Here is a 15,428-nt window from a genome sequence, read left to right as displayed (position 1 = left end):
ATGTTTGCATTATTAAACATATTTTCACAGTCCTATTTAGTTGTATCAAATTCTGAGGCAACAGCTAAAACTTAATCATGGTCATGGCCAATGTGAACTGAAACCTCAGTGAAACCTTATATTAATATAAAACATTGTGACAACCTCAATTTAGAAATTTCTAAATTTAGAATTTAGGACTTTTGCTAAACTAACATTTAGCAAAAATAATTTTTCTTTCTGTGGTTTATCAAGTGTAAAGATTAGGTTAAGCCTAGGCAATGTTAGTCTCCAATAATGAATATCCCATCATAAGTATTTTGCTGTGCAGCTATTTGTTCAATCTACCTTTGTGGCTAGATTCACTCATTTTCAATGCAGCAATCAGAGAAAACAGAAATCACATCAGATAAGAATCACATCATAAAATGAGCTTGAAATAGGCTTTTTCAAAAAAGAAAGTGTGAAACTCAAGAAACACAATATTCAATTTCACCACCTAAAGCACACAGCAGGGAGAAATCAGTGTCTTTCTGGTTGGCGATCAGAGACTAGTGGTGTGCCTCAGAATTTGGGACCACAATTATTCACAACTTATACAGACAATTCGAAGTTAGGGATCATGTGCACTGTTGCAAATGTGTTGCTGGTCAAAGCACAGCAGGTTAGGCAGCATCTCAGGAATAGAGAATTCGACGTTTCGAGCATAAGCCCTTCATCAGGAATAACTCGAAGATCATGTGCACTGTGCCAAAGTTTGCAGATGTCAAAGATGAGCAGTACAGCAAAATGTGCAAAGGACTGCAAAACTTTGCACAGGGACATGGCTTAACTGAGTGGGCAAATGGACTGCAATGTTAATAAATGTGAAGTCACCTATCTTGGTAGGAGCAACAGTAAAAATTATTTCAATGGTATAAAATTGCAGCATATTACTGTGCACAGGGATCTGGGGGCCCTTTTGCATGAATCACAGTTGCTATTCTGCAGGTGCAATAAGTAATTAAAGCGGCAAATGGAATGTTGTCCTTCACTGCTAAAGGGATCAAGTTCAAAAGCAGGAAGGTTATGTTGCAGCTGTATAAGGTGCTGATGAGGCCACACCTGTGGCGGTGTGTTCAATTTTGGTCTCCTTACTTGAGAAAGTATATGCTGGCATTAGAGGGGATGTAAAGAAGGTTCACTCGGTTGATTCCAGAGTAAAAGGGAGTTAGCTTATGAGGGAGAGACCGAGTAAACTGGGATTATGTTCATTGGAATTCAGAAGATAAAGGGGGAAATCTAATAGAAACATATTAAATTATGAAGGGAATAGATAAAAGGTAAACGTAGAGAGGATGTTTCCACTGGTGAATGAAACTAGGACAAGATTAGGGGCAGGAGATTTCATACCAAATTCAGAAGAGACTTCTTCACCCAGAGGACTGTGAATCTGTGGAATTCCGTGCCCAGTGAAGTCGTTCAGGCTTTCTCATTGAATGCTTTTAAAGGCGAAGATAGATGATTTTTTTTGAACAGTAAAGGAATTAATGGTGATGATAAGAGGGCAATTAAGTGAAGCCAAGGCCACAAAAAGATCAACCATAGTCTTATTAAACAGTGGGATTGGCTTGAAGGGCCAGATGACCTTCTCCTGCTCCTATTTCTTATGTTATATAAATTCCAATGTCTGGCAGGTCTATTTAACCATGAGAATACCTGTGAACACTACAGTTTTTGAAATATGTTCAACAGCCTCTTGTAACAAAATCTTAGGGAATTCATCAATTTCAAGTTTGTGGAGAAAGGATTTTAGTTTTTAACATGTATAGTACATACCTGCCATGTGCATGGAAATCCAAATGAACAAACTGGTCATCATGCAATATCGACCGCTTGGCACGTTGATGTTTCTGATGCAATACATCTGTGTCATACGATAGACCTTCATAATGTCTAATGTATTTATTCAAAGGATTTCCCAACTGCCCTGCAGATCAAACAAACAAAATTAAATATAGCCATGTACTATTGAGGTTAAAAAAAATCACTATGTCTTAAAAGAAGTTTCAAACAACCTAAAGCCCAATATTATATTAATATATCTTATGAAATTCAACAAACCAAAAATTAAAACCAATGCAGTAAGCAAAAATCTGTTCTAAATGTTTTGTGAACATTCCATTCAAGTTGCTCCTCCAAATCGAACATGCAAATTACAGCTTTTCTTGTGTTGTATTTAATTATTTGCAGCACACTTAAATGTGCTCTAAAACACACATAAAAAAGGCAATTTCTACTTCATGTCGAATTGTCTTCCAAGCCAATCCATATCAGATAACGAATACGGCACCTATTTATTTATAAGCATCTGGATCATTACTAATTGCACAAAATTCAAACCTGATGACTTAACTTCACTGTCAAAATGACAATCAATTTGGGCACTTCTCTCCAGGTAGACCAAAAAGTATCAAAATCTATAAAATCTAATTTCCATTTAAGTCTACCCAAGGATGTAAATACTAAACTATTTGCTTGATAAATACTGAACACAATGAAAACAGCATGATTGACAGTATGCATGTAATTGCAGTCCCAACATGACTTACAAAACAAAATATGGTGAGAAACTCTGCGGATCTGGCAGTATCTCTGGAAAGAAAAAAAAAGTTGATGTTTGGATTCTGACAGAACTCCTCTTCAGACCTCATACTGGACGCAAGACATGAACTCTGTTTCTCTCACACCTTCCAGGTTTGTCCAGCATATTCTGTTTTTATTTCAGATCACTCATATCCACATCACATTGCTTTTACCATCAGTACAATATGATCTACTGACTTAGGTCATCAGAATCTGAATCTTGGAACAGGGTGAGACATATTTATATCATATCAATTGACTGCATAGGGAGATGAAATCAATGACAAGCGGAGAGAGGATCTTGCATACATGAGCTCAAACTGTTGTCAGTTTCCCCTCTCTCGGTCGAAGAAAGACACCATATAGTTTTAGGACCTCCATCTTTATTTTGGGCTCTGGAGGGAGAGAGAGAATGATTTGTCCATGTGCACAGAGACAGGAGTGATTGGTCTTCTCTAGAATAGCAGTTTCTTAATGAATTATTTCATAATTTTACAAGGAGGAGCATCCAGATAAGGCAACACACATATGGATCAGGCGACCATTACAATCAGCGAGCATCAACAGTAAAGATTAAGCCATCAGCTGTTATCAATGTTATTAATCTTAACTGGCTTCACATGCCAAATACTTTTCGCCTTGTTAAACTGACCTGACATACTCAATGCTTCCAATATGGTTAAATGCCTTTACATAATGAATGCTTCTCCACCATTACCCTAGTCTCAAACACTCCACTGTTAACTGCAAGTACTTGTCTCATGAGTCCTGCTCAGCTCACTCTTCTTTCACAAAACTCAAAACTTAACTCATACCAGATACACATTATCAAACCAAAACAAGAAAAAACATTGATAACCAGGGAAATATTTTGAAGGTAACATGATTACGAAATCCAATTTATTTTCATATATAATATCTAGCTTCTCCCAATGAATGGGCAACCTTCTGTTGCAATAGATCGAGCTAAGTATAGCCTGCCCCCCTCACCTCCTCAATTTGTTCATCATTATACCCCAAGGCTTCTCATTTTAGCCATTAGTATTTTGAGTTATAATCCCTGCTCCTTAAAATTCAGAAGCCATTGACTACACAGAACCACATGCTTTACTAGCTGCTCAGCTTTGGATCCATTAAGGCTATTCCCAATGGTCAAGAACAGGCAGACATGATCAATAGTTAAGACATTAAAAACAAAATCAATTACTTCTGTGGAGCAAATGATACCCTGACAGAGACAGTACAACATAATTCTGATCAACAACTTGCTTGCTTTTCAATATTAGGCAGTTCGGTCCATCTTGTTGACCTTAAATCTTCATGCCCACAAAGGCAGACTGCTCATATGGTGAAGGAATGTAATCTCTCAATACCACAAGAGACACTTTCAGCCACAAACCAAAGAGAAGGTTCAACAGCATTACAATAAAGACGTAACTAAACCCAAGCTCAGAAGAGGATAAAATCTGATTGAGCTACAAATCTTCAGGTATCCGTTGTTGTGGTTCTGCTCGCCGAGCTGGAAGTTTTTGCTGCAAACGTTTCGTTCCCTGGCTAGGGAACATCATCAGTGCTGTTGGAGCCTCGTGTGAAGCGCTGCTTTGATGTTTCTTCCGGTATTTATATTGGTTTGTTCTTGCCGCTTCCGGGTGTCAGTTTCAGCTGCAGTGATTTGTATGTGGGGTCCAGGTCGATGTGTCTGTTGATGGATGTTCTTGCCGTTTCCGGGTGTCAGTTTCAGCTGTAGTGGTTTGTATATGGTGTCCAGGTCAATGTGTCTGTTGATGGAGTTTGGGGATGAATGCCATGCTTCTAGGAATTCTCTGGCTGGTCCTATGATAGTGGTGTTTTCCCAGTCAAATTCATGTTGCTGGTTGTCTGAGCGTATGGCTACTAGAGATAGCTGGTCGTGTCGTTTTGTGGCTAGCTGATGTTCATGGATGCGGATTGTTAGCTGTCTTCCTGTTTGTCCTATATAGTGTTTTGTGCAGTCCTTGCATGGTATTTTGTAAACTACGTTAGTTTGGCTCATGCTGGGTATTGGGTCCTTTGTTCTAGTGAGTTGTTGTCTGAGCGTGGATGTTGGCTTGTGTGCTGTTATGAGTCCTAAGGGTCGCAGTAGTCTGGCTGTCAGTTCTGAGACGCTCCTGACGTATGGTAGAGTGGCTAGTCCTTTCGGTTGTGGCATGTCCTCGTTCCTCGGTCTATCTCTTAGGCATCTGGTGATAAAGTTGCGTGGGTATCCGTTTTTGGCGAATACCTTGTATAGGTGTTCCTCTTCCTCTTTTCGCAGTTCTGGTGTACTGCAGTGTGTTGTGGCCCTTTTGAATAGTGTCCTGATGCAGCTTCGTTTGTGTGTGTTGGGGTGGTTACTTTCATAGTTTAAGACTTGGTCAGTGTGTGTTGGTTTCCTGTGTACCCTTGTGGTGAATTCTCCGTTGGGTGTTCTCTCTACTAACACGTCTAGGAATGGGAGTTGGCTATCCTTTTTCTCTTCTCGTGTGAATCGGATTCCTGCGAGTGTGGCGTTGATGATTCGGTGTGTTTTTTCTATATCTAAACACAGATATAGAAAAAAAAACACACCGAATCATCAACGCCACACTCGCAGGAATCCGATTCACACGAGAAGAGGAAAAGGATAGCCAACTCCCATTCCTAGACGTGTTAGTAGAGAGAACACCCAACGGAGAATTCACCACAAGGGTACACAGGAAACCAACACATACAGACCAAGTCTTAAACTATGAAAGTAACCACCCCAACACACACAAACGAAGCTGCATCAGGACACTATTCAAAAGGGCCACAACACACTGCAGTACACCAGAACTGCGAAAAGAGGAAGAGGAACATCTATACAAGGTATTCGCCAAAAACAGATACCCACGCAACTTTATCACCAGATGCCTAAGAGATAGACCGAGGAACGAGGACATGCCACAACCGAAAGGACTAGCCACTCTACCATACGTCAGGAGCTTCTCAGAACTGACAGCCAGACTACTGCGACCCTTAGGACTCATAACAGCACACAAGCCAACATCCACGCTCAGACAACAACTCACTAGAACAAAGGACCCAATACTCAGCATGAGCCAAACTAACGTAGTTTACAAGATACCATGCAAGGACTGCACAAAACACTATATAGGACAAACAGGAAGACAGCTAACAATCCGCATCCATGAACATCAGCTAGCCACAAAACGACACGACCAGCTATCTCTAGTAGCCATACGCTCAGACAACCAGCAACATGAATTTGACTGGGAAAACACCACTATCATAGGACAAGCCAGACAGAGAACAGCCAGAGAATTCCTAGAAGCATGGCATTCATCCCCAAACTCCATCAACAGACACATTGACCTGGACACCATATACAAACCACTACAGCTGAAACTGACACCCGGAAGCGGCAAGAACAAACCAATATAAATACCGGAAGAAACATCAAAGCAGCGCTTCACACGAGGCTCCAACAGCACTGATGATGTTCCCTAGCCAGGGAACGAAACGTTTGCAGCAAAAACTTCCAGCTCGGCGAGCAGAACCACAACATCAGAAAAGGATAAAATTTGTTTAAAATTTCAACATAATTTCACAGCATCAGGAATATGTCATATCATGTGCAGTTGCATAGTTTATTTCAACTTTAAGCTAATTTTCCATCAGGGCATTATTAAACCAGTCTTTCAAACGCACACTTCAAAATCCAAACCTTTCAACTATTATTTTAAGAAAAAAAATCAGAAAGAGTTCATTATTCTCTGATCCTGTTCCACAACTAACATGTCCTTTTGCCTCCAACAGAAACATAGACTGCATATTCAATATCAACAGATCTGTGGGGTATTTGTTAGGGAGGCAAACCGCAAGAACTGATTTAGAGTCACATAGTCAGAGACGTACAGGATGGAAACAGTCCCTTCGGTCCAAACTAATATCCCAACCCAATCTAATCCCACTTGCCAGCACACGGCCCTTATCCCTCCAAACCCTTCCTATTCATATAACCATCCAGATGCCTTTTAAATGCTGCAATTGTACCAGCCTCCATCACATCCTCTGACAGCTCATTCCATACATGTATCACCCTCGGCGTGAAGTTGCCCCTTAGGTGTCTTTTAAATCTTTCCCCTCTCACCCTAAACCTATGCCCTCTAGTTCTGGACTCCCCGACCCCAGGGAAAAGACTTTGTCTATTTATCCTACCCATGCCCCTCATGATTTTATAAACCTTTATAAAAAGGTCACCCCTCAGCCTCCGACGCTCCAGGGAAAACAGCCCCAGCCTGTTCAGCCTCTCCCGAAAGCTCAAATCCTCCAACACTGCCAGTATCCTTGTAAATCTTTTCTGAACCCTTTCAAGGTTCACAATATCTTTCCGATAAGGAGACCAGAATTGCATGCAATATGTCAGCGGCCTAACCAATGTCTTGTACAGCCGCAACATGACCTCCCAACTCCTACACTCGATTCACTGACTAATAAAGAAACACATACAAAAACACCTTCTTCACTATCCTATCTATCTCTAATTCCACTTTCAAAAGGAGCTATGAACCTCCGTTCCAAGATCCCTTTGTTGAGTAACACTCCCTCTGACCATGCTGTTAAGTGCATAAGACCTGCTTGGATTTGTTTTCCCAAAATGCAGCACCTCGCATTTATCTGAATTAAATTCCATCTGCCACTCCTCGATCCATTGGCCCATCTGATCAAGATCCCATTGTAATCAGAGGTTACCTTCTTCTATGTCCACTACACCTCCCATTTTAGTGTCCTCTACAAACTTACTAACTGTACCTCCTGCCTTTACATCAAAATCATTTAGATAAAGTGACAAAAAGTAGTGGACCCAGTACTGATCTTTGGGGCACTCCACTGGTCAAAGGCCTCCACTCTGATAAAACAATCCCTCCACCACCACCACCCTCCTATCTTCTATTTCTAAGCCAGTTGTGAATCCAAATGGCTAGCTCTCCCTGTATTCCATGAGATCTAACCAGTCCCCCCATGGGGAACTTTGCTGAACGACTTACTGAGGTCCACATAGATCACATCTACCACTCTGTCCTCATCAATCCTCTTTTGTTACTTCTGCAAAATAAAACTCAATCAAGTTTGTCAGACACTATTTCCCAAGCCCAATCCATGTTGACTATCCCTAATCAGTCCTTGCCTTTCCAAATACATGTACATCTTGTCCCTCGAACAACTTGCCCACCACCGACATCAGGCTCACTTCCTTATTACCCTACTTAAAAAGAGAGTGGCACCACGTCAGTCAACCTCCAGTCTTGTAGCACCTCACCTGCGACTATCAATGGTACAAATCTCTCAGCCAGAAGCCTAGCAATCACCTCTCTAGCTTCCCAGAGTACTGGAGTACACCTAAACAGGTCCTGGGGATATATCCACTTTTATGCGTTGCAAGACATCCAGTACTTCCTCCTCTGTAATATGGACATTTTGCAAGATGTCACCATCTATTTCCCTACATTCCATATCCTTCTCCACAGTAAACATTGATGCAAAATACTTGTTTAGTATCTCCCCCATCTCCTGCGACTCCACACAGGTTGCCTTGCTGATCTTGGAGCAGTCCTATTCTTTTCCTCGGTACCCTTTTGTCCTTAATGTATTTGTAAAAACCCTTAACGCTATTTGCCAAAGCTATCTCATGTCCCCTTTTGTGGCCTCCTGATTTCCTTTTTAAGTATACTCTTACTGTCTTTACAGAACATAAAACAATACAGCACAGAACAGGCCCTTCAACCCTCTGTTGTGCTGACCTGTCAGCTAATCTAAACCCAACACCCCCCCTCCAACACGATCCCAATGTCATCCATATGCTTACACTGTCCCTAATGTGGCTGAGTTAACTACATTGACAGGCAGGACATTCCATGCCCTTACCATTCTCCAAGTAAAGAACCTGTCTCCGACATCTGCCTTAAATCACCCCTCAATTTGCAGCTATGCCCCCTCATACAAGCCAACATCACCATACGAGGAAAAAGACTCACTGTCCACCCTATCTAATCTGATCATCTTGAACATCTCTATTAAATCTCCTCTTAGCCTTCTTCTTTCCAAATGAGAACAGACCCAAGTCCTAAGCCTTTCCTCATAAGACCTTCCCTCCAGACCAGGTAACATCCTGATAAGTCTCCTCTGCACCTTTTCCAATGCTTCCACATCCTGTAATGGGGCAACCAGAACTGTACACAATATTCCAAGTGAGGCCACACTAGCGTTTAGTACAGTTGCAGCATGACATCACTGCTCCGGAACTCAACCCATCTACCAATAAAACCTAACCCACCGTATGCCTTCTTATTAGCCCCATCAACTTGGGTGGCAACTTTCAGGGATCAATGTACACGGACACCCAGATCTCTCTCCACATCCACATTACCAAGGGTCTTTCCATTGACCCAGTATTGTGCCTTCCTGTTATTCTTCTCAAAGTGAATCACCTCACATTTATCTGCCCTGAACTCCATTTGCTACCTCTCAGCTCAATTCTGCAGTTTATCCAAGTCTCCAACATTCTTCCATACCATCCACCACTCCACCGACATTACTGTCATCTGCAAACTTACTAACCCATCCACCTCTGCCTGTGTCCAAAGCATTTATACTCTAAGGATTCATCCAATCTATCTAGTCTGTACTTGACATATGCTTTCTTCTTTTTCTTAACCAAACTTTCAATTTCTTTACCCTAAATCGACCAGCCTTCCCTTTCACCCTGACAGGAATATACTTTCTCTGGATTCTCGTGATCTCATTTCTGAAGGCTTCCCAGCTTCCAGCCGTCCCTTTACTTGCAAACATCTGTCCCCAATCACCTTTTGAAAGTTCTTGCCTAATACTGTCAAAATTGGCCTTTCTCCAATTTAGAACTTCAACTTCTAGATCTGGTCTATCCTTTTCCATCACTATTTTAAATCTAATAGAATTATGGTCGTTGGCCCCAGAGTGCTCCCCCACTGACACCTCAGTCACCTGCCCTGCCTCATTTCCCAAGAATTGGGAAAGTTTTGCACTTGGGCAAAAGGGAGGACTGCAGATGCTGGAAACCAGAGTCCAGATCAGAGTGGCGCTGGAAAAGCACAGCAGGTCAGGTAGCATCTGAGAAGCAGGAAAATCAACGTTTCGGGCAAAAGCCCTTCATCAGGAATAGATAGGAAAAGTTTTGCACCTTCTCTAGTAGGTACATCCACATACTGAATCAGAAAATGTTCTTGCACACACTTAAATTCCTCTCCATCTAAGCCCTTAACACTATGGCAGTCCCAGTCTATGTTTGGAAAGTTAAAATCCCTGACCATAACTATCCTATTATTCTTACAGATAACAGATCTCCATAAAAGTTTGTTTCTCAGTTTCCCTCTGATTATTAGGGGGTCTGTAATACAATCCCACTAAGGTGATCATCCCTTTCTTATTCCTCAGTTCCACCCAAATAACTTCCTGGAATGTAATTCTGAGAATATCCTCCTTCAGTACAGCTGTAATGTTTTCCCTCAGCAAAAACAAGACCAACCCCTTCTGCCTCCCTGCCACAGTTGTATCCTAGAACATGAAGCTATTCGGACCTGTCCATCCCTGAGCCACATTTCTGCTATTGCTATGATATCCCAGTCCAATGTTCCTAAGCATGCCCAGAGTTGATCCAATTTCCTTGTTAGGCCTCTTGCATTGAAGTAAATGCAGTGTAATTTATCAGTCCTACCTTGTTCTCTGCCTGCCCTGTCTGTTTGACTCACTTCTGTTCTCAACTGCGCCAGTCTCAGACTGATCTCTTTCTTCACTGTCGCCTTCCAATTCAGGTGCAATCCATCCTCCTTGTACAGGTTCACTTCTATCCCAGAACAGATTCCAATGATCCAACAACGGGAATCCTTTTCCCATACACTAGCTCCTCAACCGTGCATTCATCTGCACTATCCTCCTATTCCTACCCTCACTAGTTTGTAGAACCTGGAGTAATTGAGATATTACTCCCAGAGGACCTCCTTTTTAAAATTTATGCCTAAATCTGTTATCCCTTCAGAAGCTCATCCTTTTCCCTTCCAATGTCATTGTCCACATTAGAACCAATGACCACCTGCTGGTCCTTCTCCCCTTTGAGAGTTTTCTGCACGCTTGCGGAGATCTCCTTGATCCTGGCACCAAGGAAGCAACACAGAAGCTATTGGCCACAGAAGCATCTGTCTGTGCCTCAGACCAGAGAGCCCCTTAACACAATTGAACTCAATGTACCCCTCATTACATTAAAGCCCGTCTCAATACCAGAAACTTGGCTGCTCGCACTACATTCCCAAGAATTCATCACCCTCTACATTTCCAAAAACAGCCTAATTGTTTGAAATGGGGATAGCTACTGAAGATTTCTGCACAAACTAGTACCTCTACCTTTCGTGGCGGTATCCCAACTATATGACTGTAACTACAACTTTTCTCCCTTCCTATGACTGCCATCCCCCTTGCTCTTGTAAATTCCTCATTGCCTCGAACTGTCTCGCCAACTGGTTGATTCGATATGATAGGATTTGCAACCGATAGCATTTATTACAGATATAATCCCCGAATATGCAAACGCTCCTTAAACTCCCAAATGCACCAAGAGGAGTATATCACGCTACTAAAGGCCATTTTTGCTTCTTTCATTCTACAGACCCAGAAACAGCACCATCTTATTCCTCTACAAAAAAAAATTGCTCCAGGCTAGCTTAATTTTTATGGCTTATATTTTGAAGTTTAATGAAGAGAAATATCTAATAATCAAGAAAGAAGCCACTCTTAACTACTGCAGACTTACTCGCAAAGCCACACTTAAAATACTCACTTATCTGTTTCTGTGCTGTGACCTCGCCTAAACAGGTTCTTTAAGATTAGTTGCAAATTTCAGTTTGTTAATTTTCCCAGAAACACTCCTAAGTCCAACAACACAAATTCAAACAGCAAAAGGCAGCAACTGCGCAGGTTCACTGCTGTGTCATTTAGCAGTGTAGGTTTCTTTCTTCTGCACTGACTGACCACATGCTGCCTTGGTCTGTCCCTCACCCTTTTAAAAGTGCCATTGTTTTGACTTTTTTCTCCTCCAAACTTACAAAATAATGCAACAACATAAAAACAGTAATTGCTGCTCCTGGAATTTGAGGAAATCACCAACACCTAAAAAACCTTAAAAACAAAAAAAAGGAGCAACCTGTCACAGCCAGAAATCTTTACGTCCTCCATCTTGGATTACCCCGAATTCTTGGAGCAAAAATTAAGCACCAAAGACAAAGACAAAGACAAAGACAATCTCATTAGATCAGAAACAAGTATTTTACATACTGCAAAACTATTTAGTTTTATGACTCCAAACTTAACAGCCAAAATGAACAAAAAGATACATACGTCACTTTTTAATGAAACTGGTCATGAAATCAGTCTCCAGCACACTGTCAAACCAGCCCTCTCAACTGCTGGGATTCAGTTCTAGAGAAAGGATAACCACCCTACCTAAAGCAGTGAAGTTGAGCTAAATGGCAGACAAGCCAATATTTTAAAAAAAACAGCAGATTCCAGAACCATAAACTAGCTTTAAGCCAGCTAAACAATGGTAGCATTTTAGCAAAATAATACTTATTTTGCTATTGTCATTGAAAATAGTCGAACTGGAATGTTATACATCTTCACAGCAGTGCAAATGTCAAATACACGATTATCAGAATCAGATAAATTCAGTGAAAGGATTGGTTTCCCACCAGCATTACAATACCAACAGGGAGTTGAAATACATGTACCTACTCTTGCATTTCATGTAAAAATGTTTTAACATGATCAAAGAGTGAGACAGGAAACACTTGAAAATACTGTTAAGTTACTTAACACTTCTAGTAAATGGATTGGGACTGCAGAAATAGGAGAAACAAGCTTCCTTTTATTATTCATTTGTGGGAAGCTAAAGTCATCGGCTAGGCTGGCACATATTATCCATCTCTGAACAACCTCGAGGTGGTGTTGGTGAGCTGCCATCTTGAAACACTGCCACCTTTGCTGTGTCGGGAAACCTATAGGGCTGCTCACAGTAAGTTGCAGAATTTTGACACTACACTGGTTTTAAGTTGGCAGTGGGTCTCATGAAGAATCGGCTAGGCACAAGCGATGAAGGGCTTTTGCCTGAAATGTCGATTTTCCTGCTCCTCGGATGCTGCCCGACCTGCTGTGCCCTTCCAGCACCACTCTAATCTCGACTCAGGAAGAATTGACCAGGGCTATGTTCAAGACTTAGGCTTGCAACAACAAAAAAAAAGGAACAGGAAGATGCAAGTTGTTTTTCTGATGAGTACAGGAAGTGCACATGATATACATCTCCATCCTGTGTTGTTGCTGAGTAAAGGAGGATACGATGTGTCACAGCATCCCACTGAAAATATTTGACCCATGTGCATGTTAATCAAGTCGGGGAAACAAAAGCAGCAGAACCGATTCAAGTCAAAATAATGGAATCATAGCCACACGTTTGTAGAAATGATACAGCAAGTTGTATTCATTTTGATAAAGCACAAACCGCAAGAACTGCAGATGCTGGAAATCAGAAACAAAAACAAAATTTCTGAAAAAAAATATAAAACAGGTGCGGCGACATCTGTGGAAAGAAACCAGAGTAACATTTCAGGTCCAGTGACTCTTCTTCAGAACCCATATTAACAAGGATAAAATATGCACGCTAAAGATGGGGTGGGCGAAGATAATAAATCCAAGGTGGCATTGTAGCTGACAGAGCGAGAGAGAGAGAAACAAAAACAGTCGGGCAAAGCAATGGTGAAGGTAACTGGTGCTGATAATGGGTTTTTTGTGATGGCACCCCACACGATAAGGTTTGTTGTGTGGGCTTTGGGGTGAGGACATGGGAATTGGCACCTGGCCAAATTCATCCTCACATTGAGAGAGGAGAAACAAAAGTTGTCCATTCTTCAGGTTAAAAAGATCCAAGCACAGATCTGCATTGGCTGCTCACCAATATCCATTTCAAACCCATCAACTCAGTTGCCCTGACCATACATCCTCAACTGCTTCCTGGCAAAACTATTCTGCTATCCAATTTCTCAGTCTCTGTCACATTTGTTCTGACGATTCCAGATTCTGCAAGGGAACCCCTGAAATATCCTCCCAGGATCCCCCACTGAGGATCTGAAATCTGAATACAGAGTAAAGTAACTAGCAGTAGTCGGGAACAGCTATTTAATACATGTGCTTACGTAGGCAGTAATAACATGGCTTCTTAAATGCAAATACGACGACAAAATGGCTTATTGACGGCAAATTGACAATTCTGCCTGAAAGCTGCACAAAAAAGGCTTTTAACCCTGCTAAAAGTTGAATGAACCATAACCTGTTTCGCCAAAGATTAGCAGACAATGCTTCCTTTACACCATAGAAATAACTAGACTAGATAAAACATTACTAGCCATCCAAACTGACCTGCAAGTGCAGGTGTAAAAATTTGTATCACGAGATAGGGGTGCGTGGATGTGGAAAGTCAGGTTGGTTCCCAAGAAATACCATTGGGCAAAGCTGCTCTCTGTAAAGCCATTTTATTAAATGACTGGTAATAGTTTGATTGCGCTTTGTAATTATGGCAGTACTTTTCCAAAATAAAAGGGTAAAATAAAATGTCTGTCTTAAGCCATGCGCACAATTTCTCCGAGGAACACAGAAGTGTTTAACCCGTATTATAGTACAACTTGTGCCCAGCCGAGATTTAATGAAGGTGTGAAATCTTACAGAACTACACTTAATTGAGTATGCTTATTGACCCCTCGCACACCCACTCTGGGTCCAGATCTTCACCATCACAGTGGTTGACAAGGCCCTCCATCATGTCCAGCCCTTCTCCCACACTTCAGCCCTCACCCAATCTCTTCCTTCTCTCATCAGTGATTGGGTTCCCCTAGTCCTCCTTTAGTATACCACCAGCACCCACACCCAAAAGGATTATTAGATACCATTTCAGCGACCTCCAACAGGATGCCACATCCAGAGACATATGCCCCTCCCTTTCCTTGTTAGCCTTCTGCAGGAACCATTCCCATTGGACATCTTGGTCCACTTCATTCCCAACATTGCCACACACTACAGCACATTCCCATGCAAATTGCACAAGGAGCAAAACCTGCCGTTGTACTTGATCCCTCCTCACTGAGACACATCTTCCAGGTGAAGCAGCAATTTACTTACACTCTATTCAATCTAGTCCAGTGCTGGCTGCTCAATGTGGTCTCACTCCATTGGAGAGAAGCAGTATTTCAACACTCCATGTTATCCAGTCAACATCTTGGTCTCAGGCTTGCTAGAGTGCTACAGTGAAGCTCAGCGCAAGCTGAAAGAACGGCATTTCATTTACAACATCAGGTCTCTATAGAATTGAATAATTTTAGGGCATGAGCACATTCTCCCAGGTTCTGACTCTCACTCCCATACACCTGACCATGTCATCACAAGGGCTGCTATCACAAACAACCCATTGTCAGTTCCTATTAAAAGCTAATTATTCTCCCAGGCTGACCTTAACCCACTCCTTTGTCTATGCAACTGTTGTTCTCTATCTTGCTGGGCCCCTGCGGGACCTATCATTCACTCCTACTCACTACCCATTATTTAGCATATATACCAACATTTTCAATGCTAAAGATCAGTTCTGGTCACTGGAGCTAGAACATGAACTCGGATTTTCCTCCACAGATGTTGCCAGTACTGCTGAGCTTTTCCTGTGATTTCTGTTTTTGTTACCACTCAGTGAAAGCTGGATGAGG

General features: G+C 41.8%; 1 protein-coding gene across 1 annotated transcript in view; it reads right to left on the bottom strand.

Annotated features, from left to right (window-relative positions):
• The window catches only part of adam10a (ADAM metallopeptidase domain 10a), a 158,199-nt gene that overhangs the window by 118,667 nt on the left and 24,104 nt on the right, over window positions 1–15,428 (bottom strand). The window contains exon 2 of the mRNA XM_060853003.1: window positions 1,798–1,948. Within this exon, the coding sequence (XP_060708986.1) occupies window positions 1,798–1,948 (151 nt within the window). The remainder of the gene's footprint in view (window positions 1–1,797; window positions 1,949–15,428) is intronic.

The sequence above is a fragment of the Hemiscyllium ocellatum genome, chromosome 39, assembly GCF_020745735.1.
Source record: "Hemiscyllium ocellatum isolate sHemOce1 chromosome 39, sHemOce1.pat.X.cur, whole genome shotgun sequence".
In the NCBI taxonomy this organism is placed as follows: Eukaryota; Metazoa; Chordata; class Chondrichthyes; order Orectolobiformes; family Hemiscylliidae; genus Hemiscyllium; species Hemiscyllium ocellatum.
The sequence above is the reverse complement of the archived record's forward strand: the minus strand, read 5'-3'. Positions and strand labels throughout refer to the sequence as shown.